This window comes from Scyliorhinus torazame, chromosome 11, assembly GCF_047496885.1.
Source record: "Scyliorhinus torazame isolate Kashiwa2021f chromosome 11, sScyTor2.1, whole genome shotgun sequence".
In the NCBI taxonomy this organism is placed as follows: domain Eukaryota; kingdom Metazoa; phylum Chordata; class Chondrichthyes; order Carcharhiniformes; family Scyliorhinidae; genus Scyliorhinus; species Scyliorhinus torazame.
Window position 1 is genome coordinate 238,740,569 of NC_092717.1, and position 23,054 is coordinate 238,763,622.

Below are 23,054 nucleotides of genomic sequence, written 5' to 3' on the forward strand. Positions count from 1 at the left end.
GCCTAACATCCAACCTCAGTTCTACATGTGCACAACTTCTAAGCCTGACCCTCCTCAACCTCCCTAATCTATTCATCGAAATAATCGTCGATATGAAGTACAATGCGGTCCCCCCTTTACTTGATAAATTGCAAATCACTCCCAAGTCTACACAAAGGTACAGGCATATCGAGCCTGTCGGAGTACCCACAGATTCATAAACTGGAAATCAATCTTACAGCTCTCCACCACAATTCTTCAAAAGACTTACATTTTCAATTTTATTTCTGTACTGCTGCCCCACACCCCCATTAGAGTATATCAAAGATCACGCCTCAAGTTTTAATAGAAAGACAATTAATAAAAGGACTGTAAAATGAATTCAATGATACGTCAAGCAGTTTCTCCACATTTCATGGTTATGACGATAGGATCGGTCATTTCCCTGAAGGGTCATTGATCCGATGATAGCCAATGAGAATTAACCAATCTTCACTATTCTGGATTAATGGTCACTAATGACAGCCATGATTTGGTAATAATGAAGTTGATTTTCCAAACTAAACAGCAATATCTTATTTGGTTGGGAGGTTGAGACGGGACAGGTTGTGTGGGGGTGGTTGGGGAAAGGAAGGCCGTGGAAAGGTTCAAGAATCTGCGTTGAATGTCAGACATGCCACCCCCGCACCCGTCTGTTCATCAACCTGTTTCAACGGAGTGAAAAATAAAAACCATTACAGAAGATTTGCTTTTCAATTTACATCTAATATGAAAGAAATGCATGCACAGAAACGGGCCTCAACATATTTAGGGTTTGCATATTCAAGATTCCATATGCAGGAATATAATTACACAGAAATGTCCGGCACAAGCAGGCTCTTGAAGACACAAGATCTACACAGACATTTATTCTCCATTCCAATCTCCTTTCACCCACTTTCATCTTACCCAGTCAACATGACCTTCAGTCCATTTCTACTGTGTTTATCTAGCTTGCCTTTAAACACATCAACTAGTCCCAGTTGCATTGAGTTCCAAATTCCAACCATACAACAGAAAATAATTCAGGATGTCTCAAGTTATACTCGAGAGTGTCACTGAGGGATACTACCTTTAGGCTGTGTTGGGTCTGGCATAGCCGTGGTTCTGTTTTTAGGCATGTTTAGACGAGGATCTCCCACAGTCAGTCCAAGTACAGTGCCTGCTGAAATTTCTGCTGGCGAAGCAATGCCTTCAAAGAATAAAACACAAAATTGTAGAAGTATGATTTTGGGTTAAATTACTTCACGTTTCTTTACCACTCAGCAGTTATTGCCAAGTATCCTATGAAACCTTTCAACTAATACAATCAGGGCATATACTGATTATGTTGTTCTTTCGCTCGCAAAATCTTGCAAAAATGTTGAAAGCTGGCAGGTTGTGAGAGAATAGTTGAACTAGTGACCAAAGCTAAGAACGGTCAGGATTGTAAAAGGATGAAGACATGATTGGGCCTGGCTGTGACAGCCTTCTGCAGATCAATGCCTCACCAAACAGGACATACGAATTATCCCCACTTGATCAAGGTCAATCAGTTCAAAACTGGGCATCCATAATGCGCATGTTATGGGCCACCAGCAGCAGAAACGTATTCAATCACAATCTGCCCCGGCATATCACCATCAAACCCGGATCAACCCTCAACTGAATCAATGAAGGGTGCAGGAGGGCAAACGAGGAGCAGCACCAGGCATACCAAAAATTGCGGTATCAACCTGGAGAAACTACAGCACAGGACCACTTGCATGCCAAACAATGGAAGATGGATAGAGCTGAGCGATCTCTCAATTAATGATCCGATCGAGACGATGCAGTCCTGACATATGCAGCCATGATCGGCATTGGACAATTAAACAACTAGCTGCACAAATATCCCCATCCTTAATGATGGGAAATCTCAGCACATCATTGCAAAAGACATTTGCTACAACCTTCAGCCAGAAGTGGTGTGTGGATGATCCATCTCAGCCTCAGATACTGCAAAGGCTATGGGCCCTGAAACATCCCAACAATAGTATTGAAAACTTGTGCTCCAGAACTAGCTGCGTTCCTAGTCAAGTTGTTTCAGTACAGCTACAACACTGGCATCCACCCAGAAACGTGGGAAATTGCTCAGCTATGTCCTGTCTACAAACAGGACAAATCCAATCCGACCAATTAGTCCACCCTCGATCATCAGAAAGGTGGTGGAAGGAATCATCAATAGTGCTATCAGGCAGCATTTTCATTGATTCCTGGAAGCCTATAGTGCAGAAGGAGGCCATTCGGCTCATCGAGTCTGCGCAACCCCCCCCCCCCCCCCCCCCCCCCACAAAACAAAAATCCCCAATAACTGCTCATCTAATCCACACATCTTTTTTGGACACTAAAGGGAAACTTAGCATAGCCAACCTGCATATCTTTGGACTGTGGGAGGAAACCGAAGCACCCGGAGGAAACCCACGCACACACGGGGGAAATGTGCAAACTCCACACAGACCAGAATTGAACCCGGGTCCCTGTGAGGCAACAATGCTAACCACTGTGCCACCCTAATAAGCAATAACCTGCTCACTGACCCTCAGTTTGGGTTCCACTGTGGCCACTTGGCTCCAGCTCTCATTACAGTCTTATTCCAAACATGGACCAAAGAGCTGAACTCAAAAGGAGATTGTGAGCAACTGCCCTTGACATCAGGGTGACATTTGGCTGACTATGGCATCAAGGAGTCCTGGCAAAACTGGAGTCAATGGCAATCGGGGGGGGGGGGGAGAACAACTCTTCAGGTGCTGAAGCAGTCTGCGTCCATATTCAACAAGACCTGGATAACATTCAGACTTCAGCTGATAAGTGGCATGACACACAGGTGCCAGGCAATGGTCACCTCCATCAAGAGTATCAAGATATCTCCAATAGATGTCAATGGCATTGCCATCACTGAATCCCCCATTAGCAACATCTTGGGGGTTACCATTGACCAGAAGAAACTGGACTGGGCCAGTCATATAAATACCGTGGCTGCAAATGGTCATTCCTTCACTGTTGCTGGATAAAAATCCTGTTCACCCCCCCCCCCCCCCAACTAACAGCACCGTGGGAGTAACTCTTCAGGTGCTGAAGCAGTCTGCGTCCATATTCAACAAGACCTGGATAACATTCAGACTTCAGCTGATAAGTGGCATGACACACAGGTGCCAGGCAATGGTCACCTCCAACAAGAGTATCAAGATATCTCCAATAGATGTCAATGGCATTGCCATCACTGAATCCCCCATTAGCAACATCTTGGGGGTTACCATTGACCAGAAGAAACTGGACTGGGCCAGTCATATAAATACCGTGGCTGCAAATGGTCATTCCTTCACTGTTGCTGGATAAAAATCCTGTTCACCCCCCCCCCCCCCCCCCCCCCCCAACTAACAGCACCGTGGGAGTAACTACACCACATGGACTGCAGCGGTACAAGGAGGTAGCTCACCACCACCTTCAAGGGCAATTAGGGATGAGCAATAAATGCTGACCTAACCAGCGGCGCCCACAATCCATGAAAATAATTTTTCAATAAGTGTTGCGGAAATCCTATTTCAGAAAGAAATTGTGCTTTCAGGAGAAGAATTGTGAAAAAAAATTGATGGAGGAAATTTCTCTTTTAAAAAGGCTACTTACAGATTCTGACATTCAAATCATAGAAACACATCGTAAAATTATTCATCGTCACACTGCATTGATCAACACAAAGCCCCATAAATGTGGAGCTCCAGAGTGGAGCTGAGTCCACAAACGATCAGCCATGATCTCATTGAATGGCGGAGCAGGCTCGAAGGGTCTATTCCTGCTCCTAGTTCTTATGTTCTTATAAGACTGCAAGTTCACATAAAGACACTGACTTCTGCAACATGCAATCCAGTAAATATACTTATTTTATGATGCTTTTATTGTTCCAAACTCAGTTGTCTCATAGCACAAAGTTGAGAATGAGATATTCTAATTTGGTGTTGGGTTACCCTGAATAAACACAAGAATACAAGAAGGTGCACACACAAAGACACAATTCAAACCCACAATTACTGATTCATATTTCTGTGGGATTCTGAACCAGTAACAATCACTTGTTTCTGAGCTCTCTATAACCCACCAGGCAGTAACAGAAGGACGCCTTCCTGACGGTTATGAAGGGTCACGTTTTCAGGACTCTCGCAATACTCGGACCACCAGGAGTGCAATCCCGTCTCTTCCCTCCCTTCGGAATTCTAAAGCCAGTTTAAAAACAAAGATGGCATGTCAGATGAGGAAAAACAAGAGCGGCAGGTGTACAGTAATACAGTAAACCCATCAGAATCTCTGGCTTAAACTGAGCATTTCCCCAGAATGGGTGGAATTTGTCAATAGTTGCATTGAGAAATTAGTTGGTGCGCACCCACCTCCAGCCCTCTTTCTAGCTGCAGACCAACATACATTGCGGAGTGGTTTATTTATATACAGCACATACAATGAGGTCCGTGGGACAAAGTTTAGAGATGTGCGCAAAGGGTGGTGAGCGCCTGGAACGCGTTGCCAGAGGTTGTAGAAGCAGATACGTTAACGGCGTTCAAAAGGCATCTTGACAAACATATGGATAGGATGGGTATAGAAGGATACATAAATTTTATAAAATTTACAGTGCAGAAGGAGGTCATTTGGCCCATCGAGTCTGCACCGGCCCTTGGAAAGAGCACCCCACTTTAGCCCACGCACAAGGAAGAGCTGAGGGTTTTGGCAAAGGTTAGTATCATGACCGGTACAGGCTTGGAGGGCCGAAGGGCCTGTTCCTGTGCTGTATTGTTCTTTGTTAGCACAGGAGAAAGCCATTCAGCCCATTGAATTCATGCCGTAACAATTCCCATTTATATGGCACTCCTCACTTTTTAGATCTCAGGGTACTTTAGAATAAGGATTAAAGCTGTCACCAGCTTGGAAAAACAAGAGAAATGGAAAGGTTGGGACTGGGGAACCAGAAAGAGACATTGAAAACCAGCAAAAGGTACTAACAAAGTAGAGGGAACGGGACACAAATTCCAGAAGGCAGCAGCAGCGCAGTCACACTATTTATATCAATGCTGAAAGGAACAAAACATGGGCAAACTTACAGTTTTCTCAGATTAAAATCTATCACTTAGGAGATTAACTCCTTGTGGATTTGTGTTGCATGCAATTTATCACAATATTATGGGAGGTAGTCATTGTGAGTCTCAGAGATGGACAGCAAAATAATGTGCAGTGTATGTGGGGAGGGAGAGTCGAGACCACACTCAGGTCAGCGGAGATATTATCAAATGGCGGAGCAGGCTCAAAGGAGCAGAACGGCCTACCCCTGCTCCTAATTCATATGTTTGTGTGTACGTTATACTGCGAGCTGAGACACAGGAATTGAAGATAAGCAGGATCGCAGAGTTCAGCATATAGGGCTAGAGGAACAAAGCTGACGTTTTATCACAATTAACACGTGACAGCAGTTACACCTCCGTTTACGGAGTAGTGTTGGATATACATCAAATGAAAATACAAAACGTCCTTCTGTAGTTTCTTTCCTTTTTTAAAACACAGCAGAGGTGCCTGTGCACAATACTGGCGTCTGATGCAGGAAGAAAAGGGAATGGAAGCTACCAGAATTTGTGCATCTCAAAACTTCAACTATTACCATTAAAACAACTGCTTACTCGGAAATATTTGGCTGCATTCGCCGTTCCTGAGGCTAAGTGCTGACGCCAACGGAGGATCCGTGGCGTTTTACGTTGGGAAAATAGGGGTGAAACCCTTACCGATCCCGGTGAGGGTCTAGCACCGGCACCGCGTGAAACACCAGTGGAACGGATGGAAAACGGTTCGGGAATCGCCGGACGGACGAGCTGCAGCCGCACGCACGCCTACACCCCCCACACGCCTACAGCCCCCTACACGCCTACACCCCCCACACGCCTACACCCCCCACACGCACCGATCGCACCAGAAAGGATGGCGCCAGCCGTGTTGGACTGCGTACCTGCCCACTCCGACCCCACTTCCTGGCCACCCCCCACCACTCCCTCCAGCCCTGGCAGAGGCCCCCCGGCCAGCGGCACGGATCTCGGCTGAGTGTGGCGGCGCTGGACAGTGTCCTCTCTCTCTCTCCGCACGCCAGGCTCCCGACCGCTGAGACCACACGCGGCCTGCGCCGTCGGGAACTCGGCCCATTGAAAGCAGAGCATCGCGGGTGGACCGGCTAATAACATTCCAATGGGGTTGCGACTGCACACGGCCCAATGACTCCGATTTGGAGGGGCGGAGCATCGCAACCCAACCGGCAGCTGCCCCGATTTCAGCGTTGGGCAATGGAGAATCCCGCCCAATACATCTACAATGCTGCAAAGTGTTTTTTAAATTCTGTATATCTCGTCAACATATTTCTTTATTCAGAGGTAATGTGGTAAAATGGCGAACGGCCTGAATTTTAGGCCCGATACAAAATTGGACACTTTAAATTAAACCAGTCAGAACCATAGACAGGCCTGATGGGAATTCAAACAGCAATGTTCGAATACATTGGACAGAGACAGGCAAGTCTGGACTTGTCCTGTAAACAGATCATCAAATAATTGGCCCCATTCAGATAGATCGATTGTTGTGGATTGCCCAGATGCAGCCAGACTTTCTGGCACCTTGAGTTTCTGGTGTTACCTTACAAGGGATAAGGTTACATGCGGACAATGGACCTGAGGAAGGGCCCCGGGAGGAGGGGGGGGGGGCGGGTCCTGGCGTCCTGTAGAGTTGGAATCGGCAACTCCATTGGGTAATGCGACCCCGAACCAGTGGCCTCATTGACTAAGGGCCAGAGAAACTTCTGGAAGGGCTTGAAGAGAGGGATAAGAAAGGACGCTTACAGACCTTCCCCAGCGAAGACTTGACAAGAAGACTTGACAGCAGACCAGAGAGCAGATGGGAGGGGCGTGCGGGAACCACCTTCACACAAGAGGGCCCTGGGACGCCCGAGGCGCAGAGGATTGGACCTGCAGCTCGATCAAGTTCATCGGCACGGGTAGCATTAGGATCTTGGGCAGATAATATTTGGGATAATTTTGGAGAATAACGGTTTTATTGTGCTTGTGAATAAATTTGGGGTGAACCGTGAACCTGTATTTGTCCTTTGTTCATCTTGCAAATAAGGGCGCCTGGGTTAAACGTTTTAATAATAAATAGTCGAAGGGTTTGATAATTTACAGACAACAGTAACATGGGGACTGAGTGAAACCCTGAATTATAATTAATGCAGTGCTCAACCTTTGAGGCCACAGTGAATCTTTCGTCTTCACAAAAGGCCATCTCCAACAAAAGACTCACTTTCAGGATACCAGCAGCTTGGATAGCTTCAAACATCACACAGTGGGATAGAGGGCCAATCAGTCGATACCTCAGAATTTCCATGGTCAGATCTCTGAAAAAGATAATCAACACGTTCTGCATTAAACAGCGAAGCACATACAATAAACTTATTCATTTGCGAACATTTACTGCTGCAGACTTCTCCCTTCTTGTTCAACCACGAACTTCTAAACAAATTGGTATAGCCCTTTTAACATAAAACTTCCCAAAGTGCTTCATAACAGCATTAGAAAACAAAGGGTTACACCAAGCCACAAAAGGAGGCATGAGGACAGATGAACAAAATCATCGGATTTAAGGAGTGTCCCAAGGTAGAGAGAGAGCACAAGAGGGATAGAGAGAGCGGGAGAGAGAGAGAGAGAGAGAGAGAGAGAGAGAGAGGGAGGGAGGGAGGGAGGGAGGGAGGGAGGGAGGGAGGGAGGGAGGGAGGGAGAGAGAGAGAGAGAGAGAGAGAGAGAGAGAGAGAGAGAGAGAGAGCGAGAGAAAGAGAGAGGAGAAAGAGAGAGCGTTAGAGCGAGAAAGAGAGAGCGAGAGCGGCGCAGGAGACAGAGGGAATTCCAGATCTTAGGGCACAGGCAACAGGTACAAAGGGTGGAGCAATTAAAATTGTGGATGCTTAAGAGGCTATAATTAGAGAAGCACATACACGGCAAGTCCTCGTTTTAAGTTGCCAGCGTCATTTACCTTCAGCATTACAAAAGGTGTTTACAGTGTGTCAGGACTTTCGTCTCAATGCTGTTTCGCCCTGAGTGCTTGCATGCCCTGATCAGTGGCATTTACAAGAGGCCTTTTCTGTTCACCGAGACTCTCCCACTCAATGCTTCCTTTTCCGACTCAACTGCTCGCAGTTCCTCTTAATAAAAATCTTTATTATTGTCACCAAGTAGGCTTACATTAACACTGCAATGAAGTTACTGTGAAAAGCCCCTAGTCGCCACATTCCGGCGCCTGTTCGGGTACACAGAGGGAGAATTCAGAATGTCCAATTCACCTAACAGCACGTCTTTCGGGACTTGTGGGAGGAAACCGGCGCACCCGGAGGAAACCCACGTAGACACGGGGAGAACGTGCAGACTCCGCACAGACAGTGGCCCAAGAGGGAATCGAACCCAGGTCCCTGACCCAAGGGGGAAATCGAACCCAGGTCCCTGGCGCTGCTTCCTCCCTCTCCTGAGCTCTCACTCACAGGGAACGTAGCGAGCGGGCAAATTGGTTAGTGAAGGGGCAAGTGAGAGTTGACTTTGCAAGGGGCAAGCAGAAAGTGTTTGCAAATTTCTTTTATATTTTTATATTATAAGTTTTAAAATTATTCGATGTAGAAATGGGTAGCCCGGTGGCGCACTGGTTAGCACTGCTGCCTGACGGCATGGAGGACCCGGGTTCAATCCTGGCTCCAGGTCATTGTCCATGTGGAGTTTGCACATTATTCCCGTGTCTGTGTAGGGCTCACCCCCACAATCCAAAGATATGTACGTCAGGTGGATTGGCCACGCTAAATTGCCCCTTAATTGGGAAAAAGAATATTGGATACTCTACAATAAAAAAAAAATTAAGAAAGATAGGAATTCAGGAATTTACAGTTAACAGGGTACAAGAATTTTTTTTTCTGGTGGGCAATGTCCTGCAGAACCCAACGACAGCTTTTACATCGGTTTCACTTAAACTTACATTTTTCAGGAACACGACGACAATGCTAAGAGAGGACTTGGAGGGAGATGCTGGCGCAGTGATAATGTCACTGGACTAGTAATCCAGAGACCCAGACTAACGCTCTGGGACAGGGGTTCAAATCCCATTATGAAAACCGGCAGAATTTGAACTCAATAAAATCTAGAAGTGAAAGCTAGATCAGTAATGGTGACCATTAAACTATTGATTATCATTAAAAATGTCCTTCAGGAAAATAAATATTTTGTCCTTTCCTGGCCTGGCCTACATGTGACTCAACTGCCCTCTGAAAGCCAATCAGTTCAACAAATGTTGACGTTGACAGTGATGCCTACTTCCCACGGCAGAAAACATTTTAAAAAAGGATTTCTGGATTGCAGTATATTACAGAGGGATTTGAAAACAGTGATGAGAACTTTAAAATCGAGACCAGGACCAAAATGGAGACCTGCAGCGGGATTCTCCCTTCTGGGGACTAAGTACCCAGGCCAGCAGGAGAACCGGCGCCAAACACTCCGGCGTCAACAGTCCCCGAAAGTGCGGAATTCTCCGCACTCCCAGGGGCTCGGTGGACGCCGGAGGGGTTGGCGCCGCTCCAGCCAGCGCCGAAGGGAATGCACGAGTTTGCGCATGTGCCGAAGAGCCGGCGTGATCTCACGCATGCGCGAAACTGCCGCAGTGGTTCCACGCATGCACAGACCGGCCGGCATATTTTGCCGCATGCGCGGGTAGTTCTCTTTTCCGCGCCGGCCATGGCGGAGCCCTACAGGAGCCAGCGCAGAAGGAAGGAGTGCCCCCACAGCACAGGCCCGCCTGCAGATCGGTGGGCCCCAATTGCAGGCCAGGCCACTGTGCCCCCTCCACCACCCCAGGTCGGATCCCCCCTCCAGTTCAGATCCCCCCGCGTGCGCCCCCCCCCCCCCCACCCCCCACCACGAGGACCGCCCTTGCCGCCTTACCTGCCAGGTCTCGTAGTGTGGGACCATGCATAACCCACGCTGACGGGACTGGCCAAAGACGGGCGGCCGCTCGGCCTATCGGGGCCCGAAGAATTGCCAGGGGGGCCTCTGCCAATGGCCCCGACCGGTGTGGCGTGAACCCCACCCCCGCCCAAAAACCGGTGCCGGAGAATACGGCAGCCGGCGCCGGGGCGGGATTCGCGCCGCCCCCTGGGGATTGTCCGACCCTGCGGGGGTTCGGAGAATCCCGCCCCAGGATTGAATACCGGTCAGCGAGCAGAGAGTGAATTATCACACAGGAAGCAGAGTTTAAGATGGCTGCACGTTGATAGAGGAAAGAATGTGATGCGTGTGTGTGTGTATATATGTATATATTAGAATACTCAAGTCTACAGGTAACAAAAACATGAATGAAGGCTTCAGCAGGTGAGAGCTGCGACAGAGCAAAACGAGCCTCGTATTTTGGAGCTCATGAGTCTCCGAATATACAGCTGTTTTTCCTGCTATAGCAAATGCATTGTAAATTGAGTTCATTCGAGGTTTGGGGGAATACAGCTTGCCAAACTCAGCCGTGCAATTTCTTACAAAGCATCCCCCAAACCTAGTTATCCAATTTTTGCATGAAGTATTCACACTATTGGGAGGCCTGAATAGGGACCCAGAATGAAGGCAAAAATTGCCGAAAGCTAAACAACCAATCAGCACCCGTTTCCCCTGTAGTATAAACTGTTGTGATTGTTTGAAATTTGGTATTCTTGTGTTTGTCCTGGAAGTGCAAGACAAAAAACTTCAGCTGCATGTCTTCTCTTTTTAACCAATATTCAAAAGCAAATTGTGTGGCAATAAGCAGTCTGCATTGGTTAATTGCTGGTAGTTCCTTGGTGATAATGCAGAGACTAGCTTTTCAATTCCACATCTATGAATTGATCTAATTTATTAATTACATTTAAATTCTCATGCATCAATCCAGGCTCCTGGATCACTACTCCAGTAACATTAATCAGTATGCTATCATCATCAACAATGCCATCTTGCTACTTGTCAACATGTAGATTTTGGGTCAAAGCTTTCTTCAGAAAGTTAGTGTACTCACTCTATTACAATGCCAGTAGTTAATGATGTCCAAATCACAGTTTCCAATGGATCTCTGGTCCCATTGCCTATAATCTTTTTCTCAGGTACGACCTGTTCCCCGGCTTTATCATGAAGTTTTCTTTTTGAGCCAATGACTTTGGCTTGTTTTACTGGTGTGCGTGTTACAGTTCTACATTCACTAGGAGCTGGTTCAGGTACAGGGACATCCAAACATTGACAGACCAATTGAAGCTCAGTTAATAAATCCTAAAGGGAAAAAAAAAGTTCAATTAAGAAAGTACGTACTCTAGATTACCCCGCAATCAGATTCAGGTGCAAAGAGATATACAAAAGCTTTTGCAAGAAGTTCACAGAGGATGCAGATGCACTGAGAGCTACTCCAGCCAGGATTGTACTGGATCTAAGAATTAATGTGCATACTGCACATGAAATGAATGAAAATCGCTTATTGTCACAAGTAGGCTTCAAATGAAGTTACTGTGAAAAGTCCCTAGTCGCCACATTCCGGCACCTGTTCGGGGAGGCTGGTACGGGAATTGAACCCACGTTGCTGGCCTGCCTTTGGTCTGCTTTAAAAGCCAGTGATTTAGCCCAGTGTGCTAAACCAGCCCCTATGCAACTAATCCTCCTTGATTATCCTGGTTATTGAAGAAGAAATATTCCTGCAGCAAATATGCTGAAGCATTCCAACACTTCGTTGGAAGATTTTTAAAAAATATATATATTTTATTACAAAATGTATCAAAACAGGTTACAGCGAATAAACCACCCCAGGAAACATACTTCCCAACAATTAACTATACAGTCTGTAGATTTTTCCCCTTATTCACCACACCCCTCCCCCGCAACAAACAGCCCCTCAAACACGGTCACAAACATCCCCCACCTTTCCTCAAATCCCCTTGAGCCCCTTAACTCATACTTTATCTTCTCTAATCGCAGGAAGTCATACAGGTCACCCAACCATGCCGCTATCCACAGTGGCGATGCCCGACTGCCACTCCAGCAAAATTCGCCGGCGTGCAACCAGAGAGGCGAAGGCCAAGACATCGGCCTTCCTCCTCTCCATGAGCTCCGGCTTCTCTGAAACCCCAAATATCGGCGCCAAAGGGTCCGGGTCCACCTCCTCCTCTACTATCCTGGCTAATACCGCTTCCAGCCCAGAATCTTCCTAATTTTTTGCACCCCAAAACATGTGCGTGTGGTTCGCTGGTCCCCGCCCACACCTCTCACACTCACCTGCTACCCCCTGAAAGAACCCACTCATTCTTGTCCGAGTCATAGGCACCCTGTTCACCACCTTAAACTGTATCAGGCACATCCTTGCACAAGAGGTGGTCCCGTTTACCCTTCGCAGTGCCTCACTCCATACTCTCCAATTGATCTCCCCTCCCAACTCCACTTCCCATTTCTCCTTGATCTTCACCACCCGCTCGCCTCCCTGCTCCCCCAGCCACTTGTATATATCCCCAATTCTTCCCTACCCTTCCACATCCGGAAGCAGCAGTTTCATTAAAAGATTTACACAACTTATTGAGTCTGAAAAAATACACATCAAAATGTTGTTAAAAAGTAAATGTTCTCATCCTAAAGCTTCTTATATAGTTATTTATATATACTTTGATCTACCTCTATCCAATATTTGTTGAAAAAGCAAGTACTTATTAAATTCCCCCTTCCCAAATGTTTTTTCTTAGTTGTTTAGACAACATCCTCCTCTGCTCTTAGTGCAACACAAAAACACCCTTAAAAAGAATCCCGGTTTGACGAATACTTTTAATTAAATTTAACATTTGAAACACACACGCACTTTATCTGTTGTTCCACCTCTTAGCACTTTGTAAATATCCTGTCTGGCATAAGTGCATGTTTTTCCCTTTCAGTTGGCTGGTGAGGTTTTACGCTTACTTGAGCATGTAGATGTGACCTCAGTTCAGCAAATAAAAATACAGCACCTCCCAAAAACAAAAGGTGCACACCTACTGCATTGTAGTGTCGGTCTACATTATATACTCTCGTCCTGCCTCTGATCTTCCCACCAAGTCAAATTGGCATTGGAAAAGTACTCAGAACTTTTACTAGACAGAGAATCATAGAGTTTACAGCGCAGAAGGAGGCCATTCGGCCCGTCGAGTCCGCACAGCCCTTGGAAAGAGCATCCTACTTAAGCCCACACCTCCACCCTATCCCTGTAACCCAGTAACCCCACCTAACCTTTTTGGACACTAAGGGCAATTTAGCATGGCCAATCCACCTAACCTGCACATCTTTGGACTGTGGGAGGAAACCGGAGCACCCGAAGGAAACCCACGCAGACACGGGGAGAACGTGCAGACTCTGCACAGACAGTGACACAAGCTGGGAATCCAACCTGGGGCTCTGGAGCTGTGAAGCAACAGTGCTAACCACTGTGCTACCGTGCCGCACAGCACAGACTGCTGTTCGCACGAATATACAAATCGGGAGGAGTAGGCCACTTGGCCCCTCGAGCCTGCTCTGTCACTCACTAAGCTCATGGCTGATCTGACTGTAACCTCAATTCCATACTCCCACCTACCCGATATCCTTTTGTCTGCATCATCAAGAATTCAGCTCTGCCTTAAAAATATTCAGATTCTGCTTCCACCGCCTTTTGAAGAAGACCATGCCAAAGACACTCAGCCCTCGGAGAAAACGTTTCTCCTCTGCTGTCTTAAATGGGCGACTCCTTGTACAGTGACCCCTAGTTCGAAGTTCCCCCACAAGATAATCCTCCCCATTTCCACCCTGTCAAGACCCCTCAGGATCTTGTATGCGTTAATCAAGACGCCTCTTACTCTTCTAAACCCCAACAGGTCAGTGTTGATTTGTGTGCACAAGAGCCTGCCTCTGCCCATTTTCACCTAATCCCATCAACGTATTATTTGACTCCTTTCTCTCATGTGTTTATCACGAGCGTTACATAACATTCTTCGAAGCTAGAACAATGAATTAAAGTAGAAGCCATACCTTGTTACAAATCTATTTCACATAATTTTACCTGCTCTGCAAGTTACATTTCTGGCCAATTTCCTTGAAAGTAATGGTGCAAATCTTGACATTTAATAGCAGTGTGTACAATGAAAATTAGTTACCATTTTTAATGCTGGATGTGCCCATATCCAAAGCTGTCTGTTTTCAGATAGTGTCTTAGGCCTCCATAGGAATGTAACTGGGCCCAGTGGCTTCTCAGGATATTGGTCTGCCTTGTAAAGAACCAGTGACCCTTGACACTTCCCAGACAGGCAGGCCACAGAGGCAAAGGTTGTACCTTTAGTACCACACAAAAATAAAATTAGCAGGCTTCAATAGACCAATTAAGGGTAGGAGTGCCACAGAAAACGTTTTATGTACATTGAAAAATTAAGACAACAAAGATTACAGGTTTAGATTAGTCATTCCTACAATAGGTATTATTAAATGGCTTTGATAACTATGGCTAGTTGAGTTTCGACAGAATTCCACATGGCAAGTCAAGATCAACAGTGTTGATGCAGATGTAGGGAGTGGAGCAGAAATTTTCATTGGTAGGTAGTAGGTAATCAATGCAGACAGACTCCACTGACCTGAAATGTCTTATTTAAAGGTCATTCGCCGTTACCAGCTTGGAGGAAGAGGGACTGGTGATGTTGTTCCAAAGCCCAACAAACAAACACAAAGAGTAGGGGGTTTGGGCCATTAAATTATCTTAAGCTAGTGAAGTCTCTTAATGTGGTGGTGGGGAGAGTCAGCACCTGTTCATTTTCTCACAGGGTTTTGTTAAATTCTTCCCCAGGTTAGATTCTAGGCTAGCATTTATTACCTGACACGAATTGCCCCTGGTGTGGTGGTTAGCTGCTGTGTGAACCGCTGCAGTCCATGTAATGTAGGTACACCCACAGTGCTGTTAGGGAAAGATTTTGACCCAATAGTTAGCACAAGATGGTGCCAGAGCGAGGCGACTCTCCGTAACAGATCCACTTTTTACTTAACTTATAATTGTTGTATGTATTTTCTTTTATTTCCTTTTCATTTCATGTACTTAATGATCTGTTGAGCTGCTCGCAGATAAATACTTTTCACTGTACCTCGGTACACGTGACAATAAACAAATCCAATCCAAACCAGCAACAGTGAAGGAACGGCTACAGAGTTCTAAATCAGGATGGTGAGTGACTTGGGAGGTGATGGGGCTCCCATGCAACTTCCACTCTTGTCCTTCCAGGTGGTACAGGTCACAGGTTTGGAAGGTGCTGTCAAAGGAGCCTTGGTGAGTTACTGCAGTGCATCTGGTAGATGGCACATATGGCTGCCACTGTGCATTGGTGGTGCAGGGAGCGAATGCTGAAGGTGGTGAATGGGGTGACAATCAAGTGGCTTGCTTTGCCCTGGACGTGTCGAGCTGCACACATCCAGGTTAAGTGAAGGGTATTCCATCACACTCCTGACTTGTGCCTTGTAGATGGAAGACAAGCTTTGGGGAGTTACTCGCCACAGAATTCCCAGCCTCAGACCTGACCTTGGGGTAGCCATATTTGTATGGCTTGTCCAGTTCAGCTTCTGGTCAAAGGTAACCCCCAGGATGTTGGCAATGGGCGATTCAACAATGGAAATGCCATTGAATGTCACGGGGAGATGGTTAGATTCTCTCTTCCCAGGCAAGCTAAACTCTCTTCTAGATTGCAGCAGGGAAAAAGAAACAGAATATTTAGCTGGAAGTTCATTTGTAATTAAACAAAAAATAAAAAAGTTTAAATCCACTCAAACAGATGTAACATGGAATTGTTCTTTGTATTATTTCAGAGGGGCTATTATGAATTGGATCCAGTGGTGTGGCGAATTAACACAAAATGTCAAAGAGATAGTACGGCACCCAGGGGTTCTTAACCTTTATCAGACCATCACGGGGAGGTTATACCAGTACATTTCGCTTCCTACCTACCATGACTATCTCCTTACATCTGTGCCAAAAGTCTGGAAACTTGCTGCATTGATTCACCAACAAGAAACAGCAGAACAACATGGACCCTGATGTTTAAATGTTCTGGACTTGAATAACTATGAAAATACCTGCTTCTCTGCTACTCAAACATGTAAGCGTCTTCAGGAGATTATCCTCTGTACCATTCAGTTCCAAGCAGCAATAGTAAGACAAATCCTGAAAGAATTGCAGGCAGAAAGATTTACCAATGAAAATTACAGCCAAAAGCTCCCAGAATATGAACTGGTAATTATATAGTGATACAATTCTAAAGGTGCCTCAGGGGCAGAGGGACTTGGCGTGGATGTGCACAAATTGATGAGCTGGCAAGCAGGTTGACAAGGCAGGGTCCCGGGTTTTATCAATAGACACATGGAGTACAAAAGCAAGAAAACTATGATGAACATTTATACAATGCTTGTTCAGCCTGAATTGGAATCATGTCGAGTTCCAGGCACCACATGTCAGGAAAACTGTGAGGGTTTTGAACAGGATGGAGAAAGGATTTACGAGAATGATTCCAGGAATGAGGGAGTTTAGTTACATGGATAGTTTGGAGAAGCTGGGACTGTTCTCCTAAAAGAAGAGACGGTTAGAGGAGATTTGATAGAGGCATTCAAACTTATGAGGAGATTGAGCAGAGTAGATGGGGAGAAACTGTTCCCATTGGCAGAGGGGTCAAGGATCAGAAGACACCAATTTAAGATGAATGGCAAAAGAACGAAGAGCAACAGGAGACCAAACTATACATTTGTTACATATACCCAGCCAGTGGTTAGAGGTTGCATCGCACTGCCTGAGAGTGCGATGGAGGCGGATTCAATCATGGTTTACAAAGGAAATCTTTGTAGGGTTACGGGGAAAAGGAAGAGGGAGTGGTACTAACTGAGCTTCTCCTGCAGAGACGAGGCGTGGATATGACGGGCCGAATAGATTCATTCTGTGCTGTAACCAGTCTATGATTCTAACTCTATTTAAATTGATTCAAACCATTTTCTTCATGGTGCATAGATAAACATAGTTGTATTTTGTCTTTAAAAAGTACATTTACTCTTCAACACAATTTTTGATTTCCAGATTTTAAAAAGATTCTTTCATGAGGTGTGGGGGTCCCTGGCTGGGCCAGTATTTGTTGCCCTTCCCTAATTGCCCATGAATGGAGTGGCTTGCTGGGCCATTTTAGAGGGCAGTTTAAGAGTCAACCATGCATTGCTGTGGGTCTGGAGTCACATGTAGATCAGATCGGGCAAGGACAGCAGATTTCCTTCCCGAAAGGACATTAGTGAACTAGATGGGTTTTTACAACAATCAACAAAGTCTCTTGATTGTTGTTAGAAAGATTGTTGTTAGTTTTCTTGCTTCGGGAGAAAGCGTACGTACCCCGCGGTACGGTAGCCAGCCTTTCTCGTGGTTTGAATGGCAGTCATTCATTTTATACTTTGGGTTCACAATGGGCCCAGATACAAAACAATTATCACCGTGTTATCTTTAAACAGCCACTTCGGGTTCACAATGAGCCCAGATCATATTGGGAGTCAAATTCCACCATCTGGTGGGATTCGAACCTGGGTCCCCAACGTATTGCCGTGGGTCTCCAGATGGATGGATGGATTTGTTTATTGTCACATGTACAGAGGTACAGTGAAATGTATTTCTCGACGAGCAACTCAAACAGATCATTTAGTGCATGAAAATAAAATAAAATAAAAAGAAAATACATAATAGGACAACACAAGGTACACAATGTAACTACATAACACCGGCATCGGGTGAAGCATACAGGGGTGTAGTGTTAATGAGGTCAGTCCATAAGAGGGTCGTTTAGGAGTCTGATAACAGCACCCGGTGAGAATATCACTGCGCTATATGAGAATATCACTGCGCTATCCCCTCCCCTAGTGAAACTGAGTAGTCAAAAATTCTCACTCACTTGGATCACAATACATAAGAATGAACTTATTGCATCAAAAACCTTAAATAGTTTATTTGAAAAGTCATCCAGATATAACGTTCTCTCGGGTCTCAGGAAGCTGAATAATTTCCAGACAAAAGGCAGGGGACAAAGTGCAACTTCAGGCTCCACTTGAAAGTGGCCGTCTTAATTTTCATAAACTGATCAATTTTCCTTCAACAGCACCTTTCAAACCTTCCTAACAACTTGGAAGGGCAAGGACAACCGACACAGGAGAATACCACCACCTGCAAGTTCCCCTGTGTTGTGGGAAAATCAACCACTTCATGAGTAAGACTTGCTGTGTCCAATTAGTGCAGTTTATTGTTACACGAAGCTTCGGGAGAAAGCGTACGTACCCCGCGGTACGGTAGCCAGCCTTTCTCGTGGTTTGAATGGCAGTCATTCATTTTATACTTTGGGTTCACAATGGGCCCAGATACAAAACAATTATCACCGTGTTATCTTTAAACAGCCACTTCGGGTTCACAATGAGCCCAGATACAAAACAATTATCACCTTGTTATCTTTAAACATTTTATAGATTGTACATCGCTATTTGTAAGCGTTTTGCCATTTACACATGGTTATAGTTAAAGAGGTTTTACAGGTTACAGGTAGCAGCAGAAAAGCAGTATCGATTGTCCCTTTGTTTTAGGAAATGGCCCAAGACATTCGTATTAGCATATCATTGTGTACACCTTGGCTGAAGTCAGCTTTATTCAAGTGGTGTCCCGCATTTATGTATTTCTTAATCTTCCTGTCTGGCTCCCTGTGTCCTGGATCTGTTCCTATCTGTCCCACTGGCACCCCGCTGGGCTCCAGGCATCAGTTGTCTGCTTTATTCTCTGTGTCTTCATCTTGTGTGTCAGGCAGCCATCTTCTGTGCCAAGTGACCTTCTGAACCATTTCCCACTTCACCCTCCAAGTCACACACCATCCTTTTACTGTCGCTGGGTTAAAATTCTGGAACTTCCTCCGTAACAGCACTGTGGGTGTGCCTGCAACACATGGACTGCAGCAATTCAAGGCGGCGGCTCACCACCACCTACCCAAGAGCAATTAGGGATGGGCAATAAATGCTGGTCTAGCCAGCTACGCCCAAGTCCCATGAAAATGTCAAAAGAATTATAGCACATTAGAAGCTCACTACATAGATTTGTAATGCAAATTTGGAAGAACTCTTAAATGGTTTAAGGATTCTTCTGCAGTCTGACTGCTACATTCCAAAGTGATTGCTCTTCAAGGCGATGGCATCATTAAACACCATATGTAAACAAAATGCAACGACCGAGAGTTAGGGTCAGTTGAGAAATAGGAGCAAGCAAATTGAAACATGATGTTGTGCACAACCTTTAGACCCTCGTATCTTTCCAGTGACTATGTTCACCAGTGAACCACGTAGCGCTGACACTGATCCAGAATTCTCACAACAGTATATGAGGGAGACAACCTTCCTTGTTTTTTTCTCCCATACACTGGAGATGGGGGAAGAAGGAAGAGGAAAGTATTAAATGCTAATGCAATCTCAAGCATAGCAAAGCACAAAGGAAGGCCACTCGATCCACCTAGTTCAGGACAGCTCTCTTCCAAAAGCAATTTAGCTAGTCCCATTCCTCAGCTCTTTTCCTATGGCTCTGCATATCCAATTCTCTTTTTAAAGCTTTTGAAAGGGTGATAAGAGGCAGATTCATCACCGCATTCAAAATTTACAACCACTAGCTGCGTAAAAATAATTCCTCACGCTGCCTTTGGTTCTTCTGTCAAAACCCTTAAATGTTTCCTTAACCCCTTGGCCAAAGAGAACAGTTTCTTCGCATCTACTGTGTCTAAAGCCCTCATGATTTTGAGCACCTCTATGAAACCTTCTCTTCTCTAAGAAGGCCAGGCCCAGCCTTTTCAGTTTATCATCGTAACTGAAGTTCCTCATCCCTGGAATCATCCAGTAAATGTTTTCTGCACCCTCCCTGAAACCTTCATCCTTCCTAGAGTATGGGCGGCACGGTAGCACAATGGTTAGCACAGGATCCCAGGTTCAATTCACGCTTGGGTCACTGTCTGTGCGGAGTCTGCACGTTCTTCCCATGTCTGCGTGGGTTTCCCCCGGGTGCTCCAGTTTCTTCCCACAAGTCCCGAAAGATGTGCTTGTTAGGCAAGACATCCTGAATTCTCCCTCTGTGCACCTGAACAGGCAACTAGGGGAATGTGGCGACTCGGGGATTTTCACAGTAACTTCATTGCAGCGTCAATGTAAGCCTACTTGTGACACTAATAAAGCTTATTTAATATTATTATTAGAACTGGATACAGTACTCCAGTTCAGGCTGAAATCAGTATTTTGTGCTCAATACAAAGATGATTTTGTAAGCGGTGTTCAATTATAGGAATTTTGCAAATTTAACTCCAGTTCGGAATGCCACAAAGTGATTAAAAAGAAAAAACAGATTTTCGGTTACCTGCAGGAGACATTGCTTCGACATAGCACGATAACATGCTCTGTAACTTTTAGTGGTTGGTTTAGTGCCCAAACAGTATCCCCACTTTTTGACCATATGGAATCTTTTTGCATGCCATATGTGAGTCTCTAGCCAAATGTTCTTCCGCTGTCTTCGATTAAATTCCATCAGTAAGTTCCCATGTCGTCGACGGGCTTTGCGAGACTTGCTCTTTGATTGCTCCTTTTTCAGCTGGGCAATCTTTTCCACCTGTACAAAAGGTTTAGTCAGGAAGTTACTAAATTAGGGCATTCGTAAAAGGAGCTTCACATTGTTCTTCCACAGAATTGCATTGCCCATCCAACAACAACATCATTTATCAATACTCAAATAAAAAGTTTAAGGCGACAAAATTATCAGCTGGTGTTCTTAAACAACCGCATTCCAGCTTATATAATAAGAGGACATAATTAAAAGCATTATTAATTAAAAATATTTTTTAAATGCTAATCTCGAAAATAAAATTTTTATTGTCTACCCTAGAACAAACAAGGCAAGGCCTCACTAAAATTCACCCATTGGAAATCAGGGGCTGGATTCTCTGATTTTGAGGTCCCAGCACCGACCCTCCGACCTGTGAGGAGCTAGCAGCTGCGGCACGTAAAACACACGGCCTTCGCGAAATAGATGGCCGGGGAATTGCTCGGGCCGTGGACGCGCGCGGCAACGACCTGCAGTGGTCACACCGTACAACATGGCGCCGGCCACGCGTGAACCCAACGTGCCAGATAGTGCCTCCCTGGACCCTCCCTCGCCAACCCCCACCAGTCCCCCCGGCCAGCGACACGGTCCCCCCCTCCCCTACTGTGGCAGCGCTGAACGCAGTCCACAGTGGCCACATCAGGTTCATGAAAACAGAGCACAAGGGAACCACGCCACATGAACTCGGGCCATCAGGGCGGAACATCAGGGCCTTCAGGTAACATCCTGAGGGAGTCCAAACGGCCTGCGGCATACTCCCCGATCATGCCGTTTTGGAGGGGCGGAGCATCCAAAAACAGGCTCCGCCCCCAATTCGGGCGTAAAAAGGGATTCTCCGTCCGATGACCGATTATGAAATCGGCGTCGTGGAACGGAGAATCCCTCCCCATAACACTAAAATCAACCCATTGGAAATCAGAACAGAGGGCATGAACCCTTAATTATACCAATAGTCATGTTAATACGGAATCTAGCGGCAAAGTCAAGTAGTATGTGGAAGATAGAATTACAAATGACAAACGTCATTCAACTCAACTAGCCTTTGCTTTACAAAAACACAACACAACAATCATAGCAACTAACAGACAACTGAGCAACTTCAAGAATTACTGTCTCCATTCCTTTACCCAGAAGAGCATTCCGGGTACTTTGATTGGTTTATAGCTTTACCTCTTTCTTTGCAATTTCCCGAAGCCTTCTTGGGAGACGTTTAAGGTTGTGACTCATAGCTCTTCTGCGCATCGCTGGTGGTAGTGACTGCAGAAACTGAGAACCAGACTTGTGTGTGACAGCTTTTAACATGGCATTGATTTCAGCAGCACGGGCTTGTGCAAAGTTTGTTGCTGCAGTATTAAAAATAAAAGTTAAGAAATTAATATTTAGAGCTATAATTTTAAGGTTTAAAAAGTTTCCCATTTTCCAACTTCTTTCCCCTGGTTTAGCACAGGGCTAAATCGCTGGCTTTGAAAGCAGACCTAGGCAGGCCAGCAGCACGGTTCAATTCCCGTACCAGCCTCCCCGAACAGGCGCCAGAATGTGGCAACAAGGGGCTTTTCACAGTAACTTCATTTGAAGCCTGCTTGTGACAATAAGCGATTTTCATTTCATTTCAGATTTTCTTGCCAATCTCACCCCTTTTATATCATATCTAAAAGGTCACAACTTCATAAACCATGTCACTTCAATACTTGGCAAACCTCGGACAATAAATTTAACTAAACTAGGTTTTTAGAAGAGACCCTACATACATACGAATGCACATTAAGGCCACAGCCGGAGTACTGTATGCAGCTCTGGTCACCTCATTACAGAAAGGATTTAATTCCACGAGAGAGGGTACAGAGTAGATTTCCAAGGATGGTGCCGGGTTTGGAAAACTGGAGCGATGGGGAAGGATTCAAACAGAGGAGGCCAAGGTAAGACTTCATTGAGAAGTGTGCATATTACAGAGGAGGTGGTGCTGGAAGTCTTAAAGCGCATCAAGGTAGATAAATCCCCGGGACCTGATGAAATGTATCCCAGGATGTTGTGGGAGGCTAGGGAAGAAATTGCGGGTCCCCTAACAGAGATATTTGAATCATCGGCAGCCACAGGTGAGGTGCCTGAAGATTGGAGAGTGGCGAATGTTGTGCCCTTGTTTAAGAAGGGCAGCAGGGAAAAGCCTGGGAACTACAGACCGGTGAGCCTAACGTCTGTAGTAGGTGAGTTGCTAGAAGGTATTCTGAGAGACAGGATCTACAAGCATTTAGAGAGGCAAGGACTGATTCGGGGTAGTCAGCATGGCTTTGTGCGTGGAAAATCATGTCTCACAAATT

General features: G+C 45.7%; 1 protein-coding gene across 2 annotated transcripts in view; it reads right to left on the reverse strand.

The window, feature by feature from the left end:
• Positions 1-23,054, reverse strand: part of pop1 (POP1 homolog, ribonuclease P/MRP subunit) — a 76,191-nt gene that overhangs the window by 25,810 nt on the left and 27,327 nt on the right. Inside the window, exons 4-11 of one of the 2 annotated variants that reach the window (XM_072468465.1) lie at positions 21,910-22,082; positions 20,500-20,748; positions 16,182-16,269; positions 14,228-14,403; positions 11,113-11,360; positions 7,351-7,444; positions 4,133-4,247; positions 1,091-1,210 (exon numbers count right to left, since the gene is read on the reverse strand). In XM_072468465.1, the coding sequence (XP_072324566.1) occupies positions 1,091-1,210; positions 4,133-4,247; positions 7,351-7,444; positions 11,113-11,360; positions 14,228-14,403; positions 16,182-16,269; positions 20,500-20,748; positions 21,910-22,082 (1,263 nt within the window). Of the gene's footprint in view, positions 1-1,090; positions 1,211-4,132; positions 4,248-7,290; positions 7,445-11,112; positions 11,361-14,227; positions 14,404-16,181; positions 16,270-20,499; positions 20,749-21,909; positions 22,083-23,054 lie in introns of both variants that reach the window. The other variant, XM_072468464.1, reaches the window with a different exon arrangement.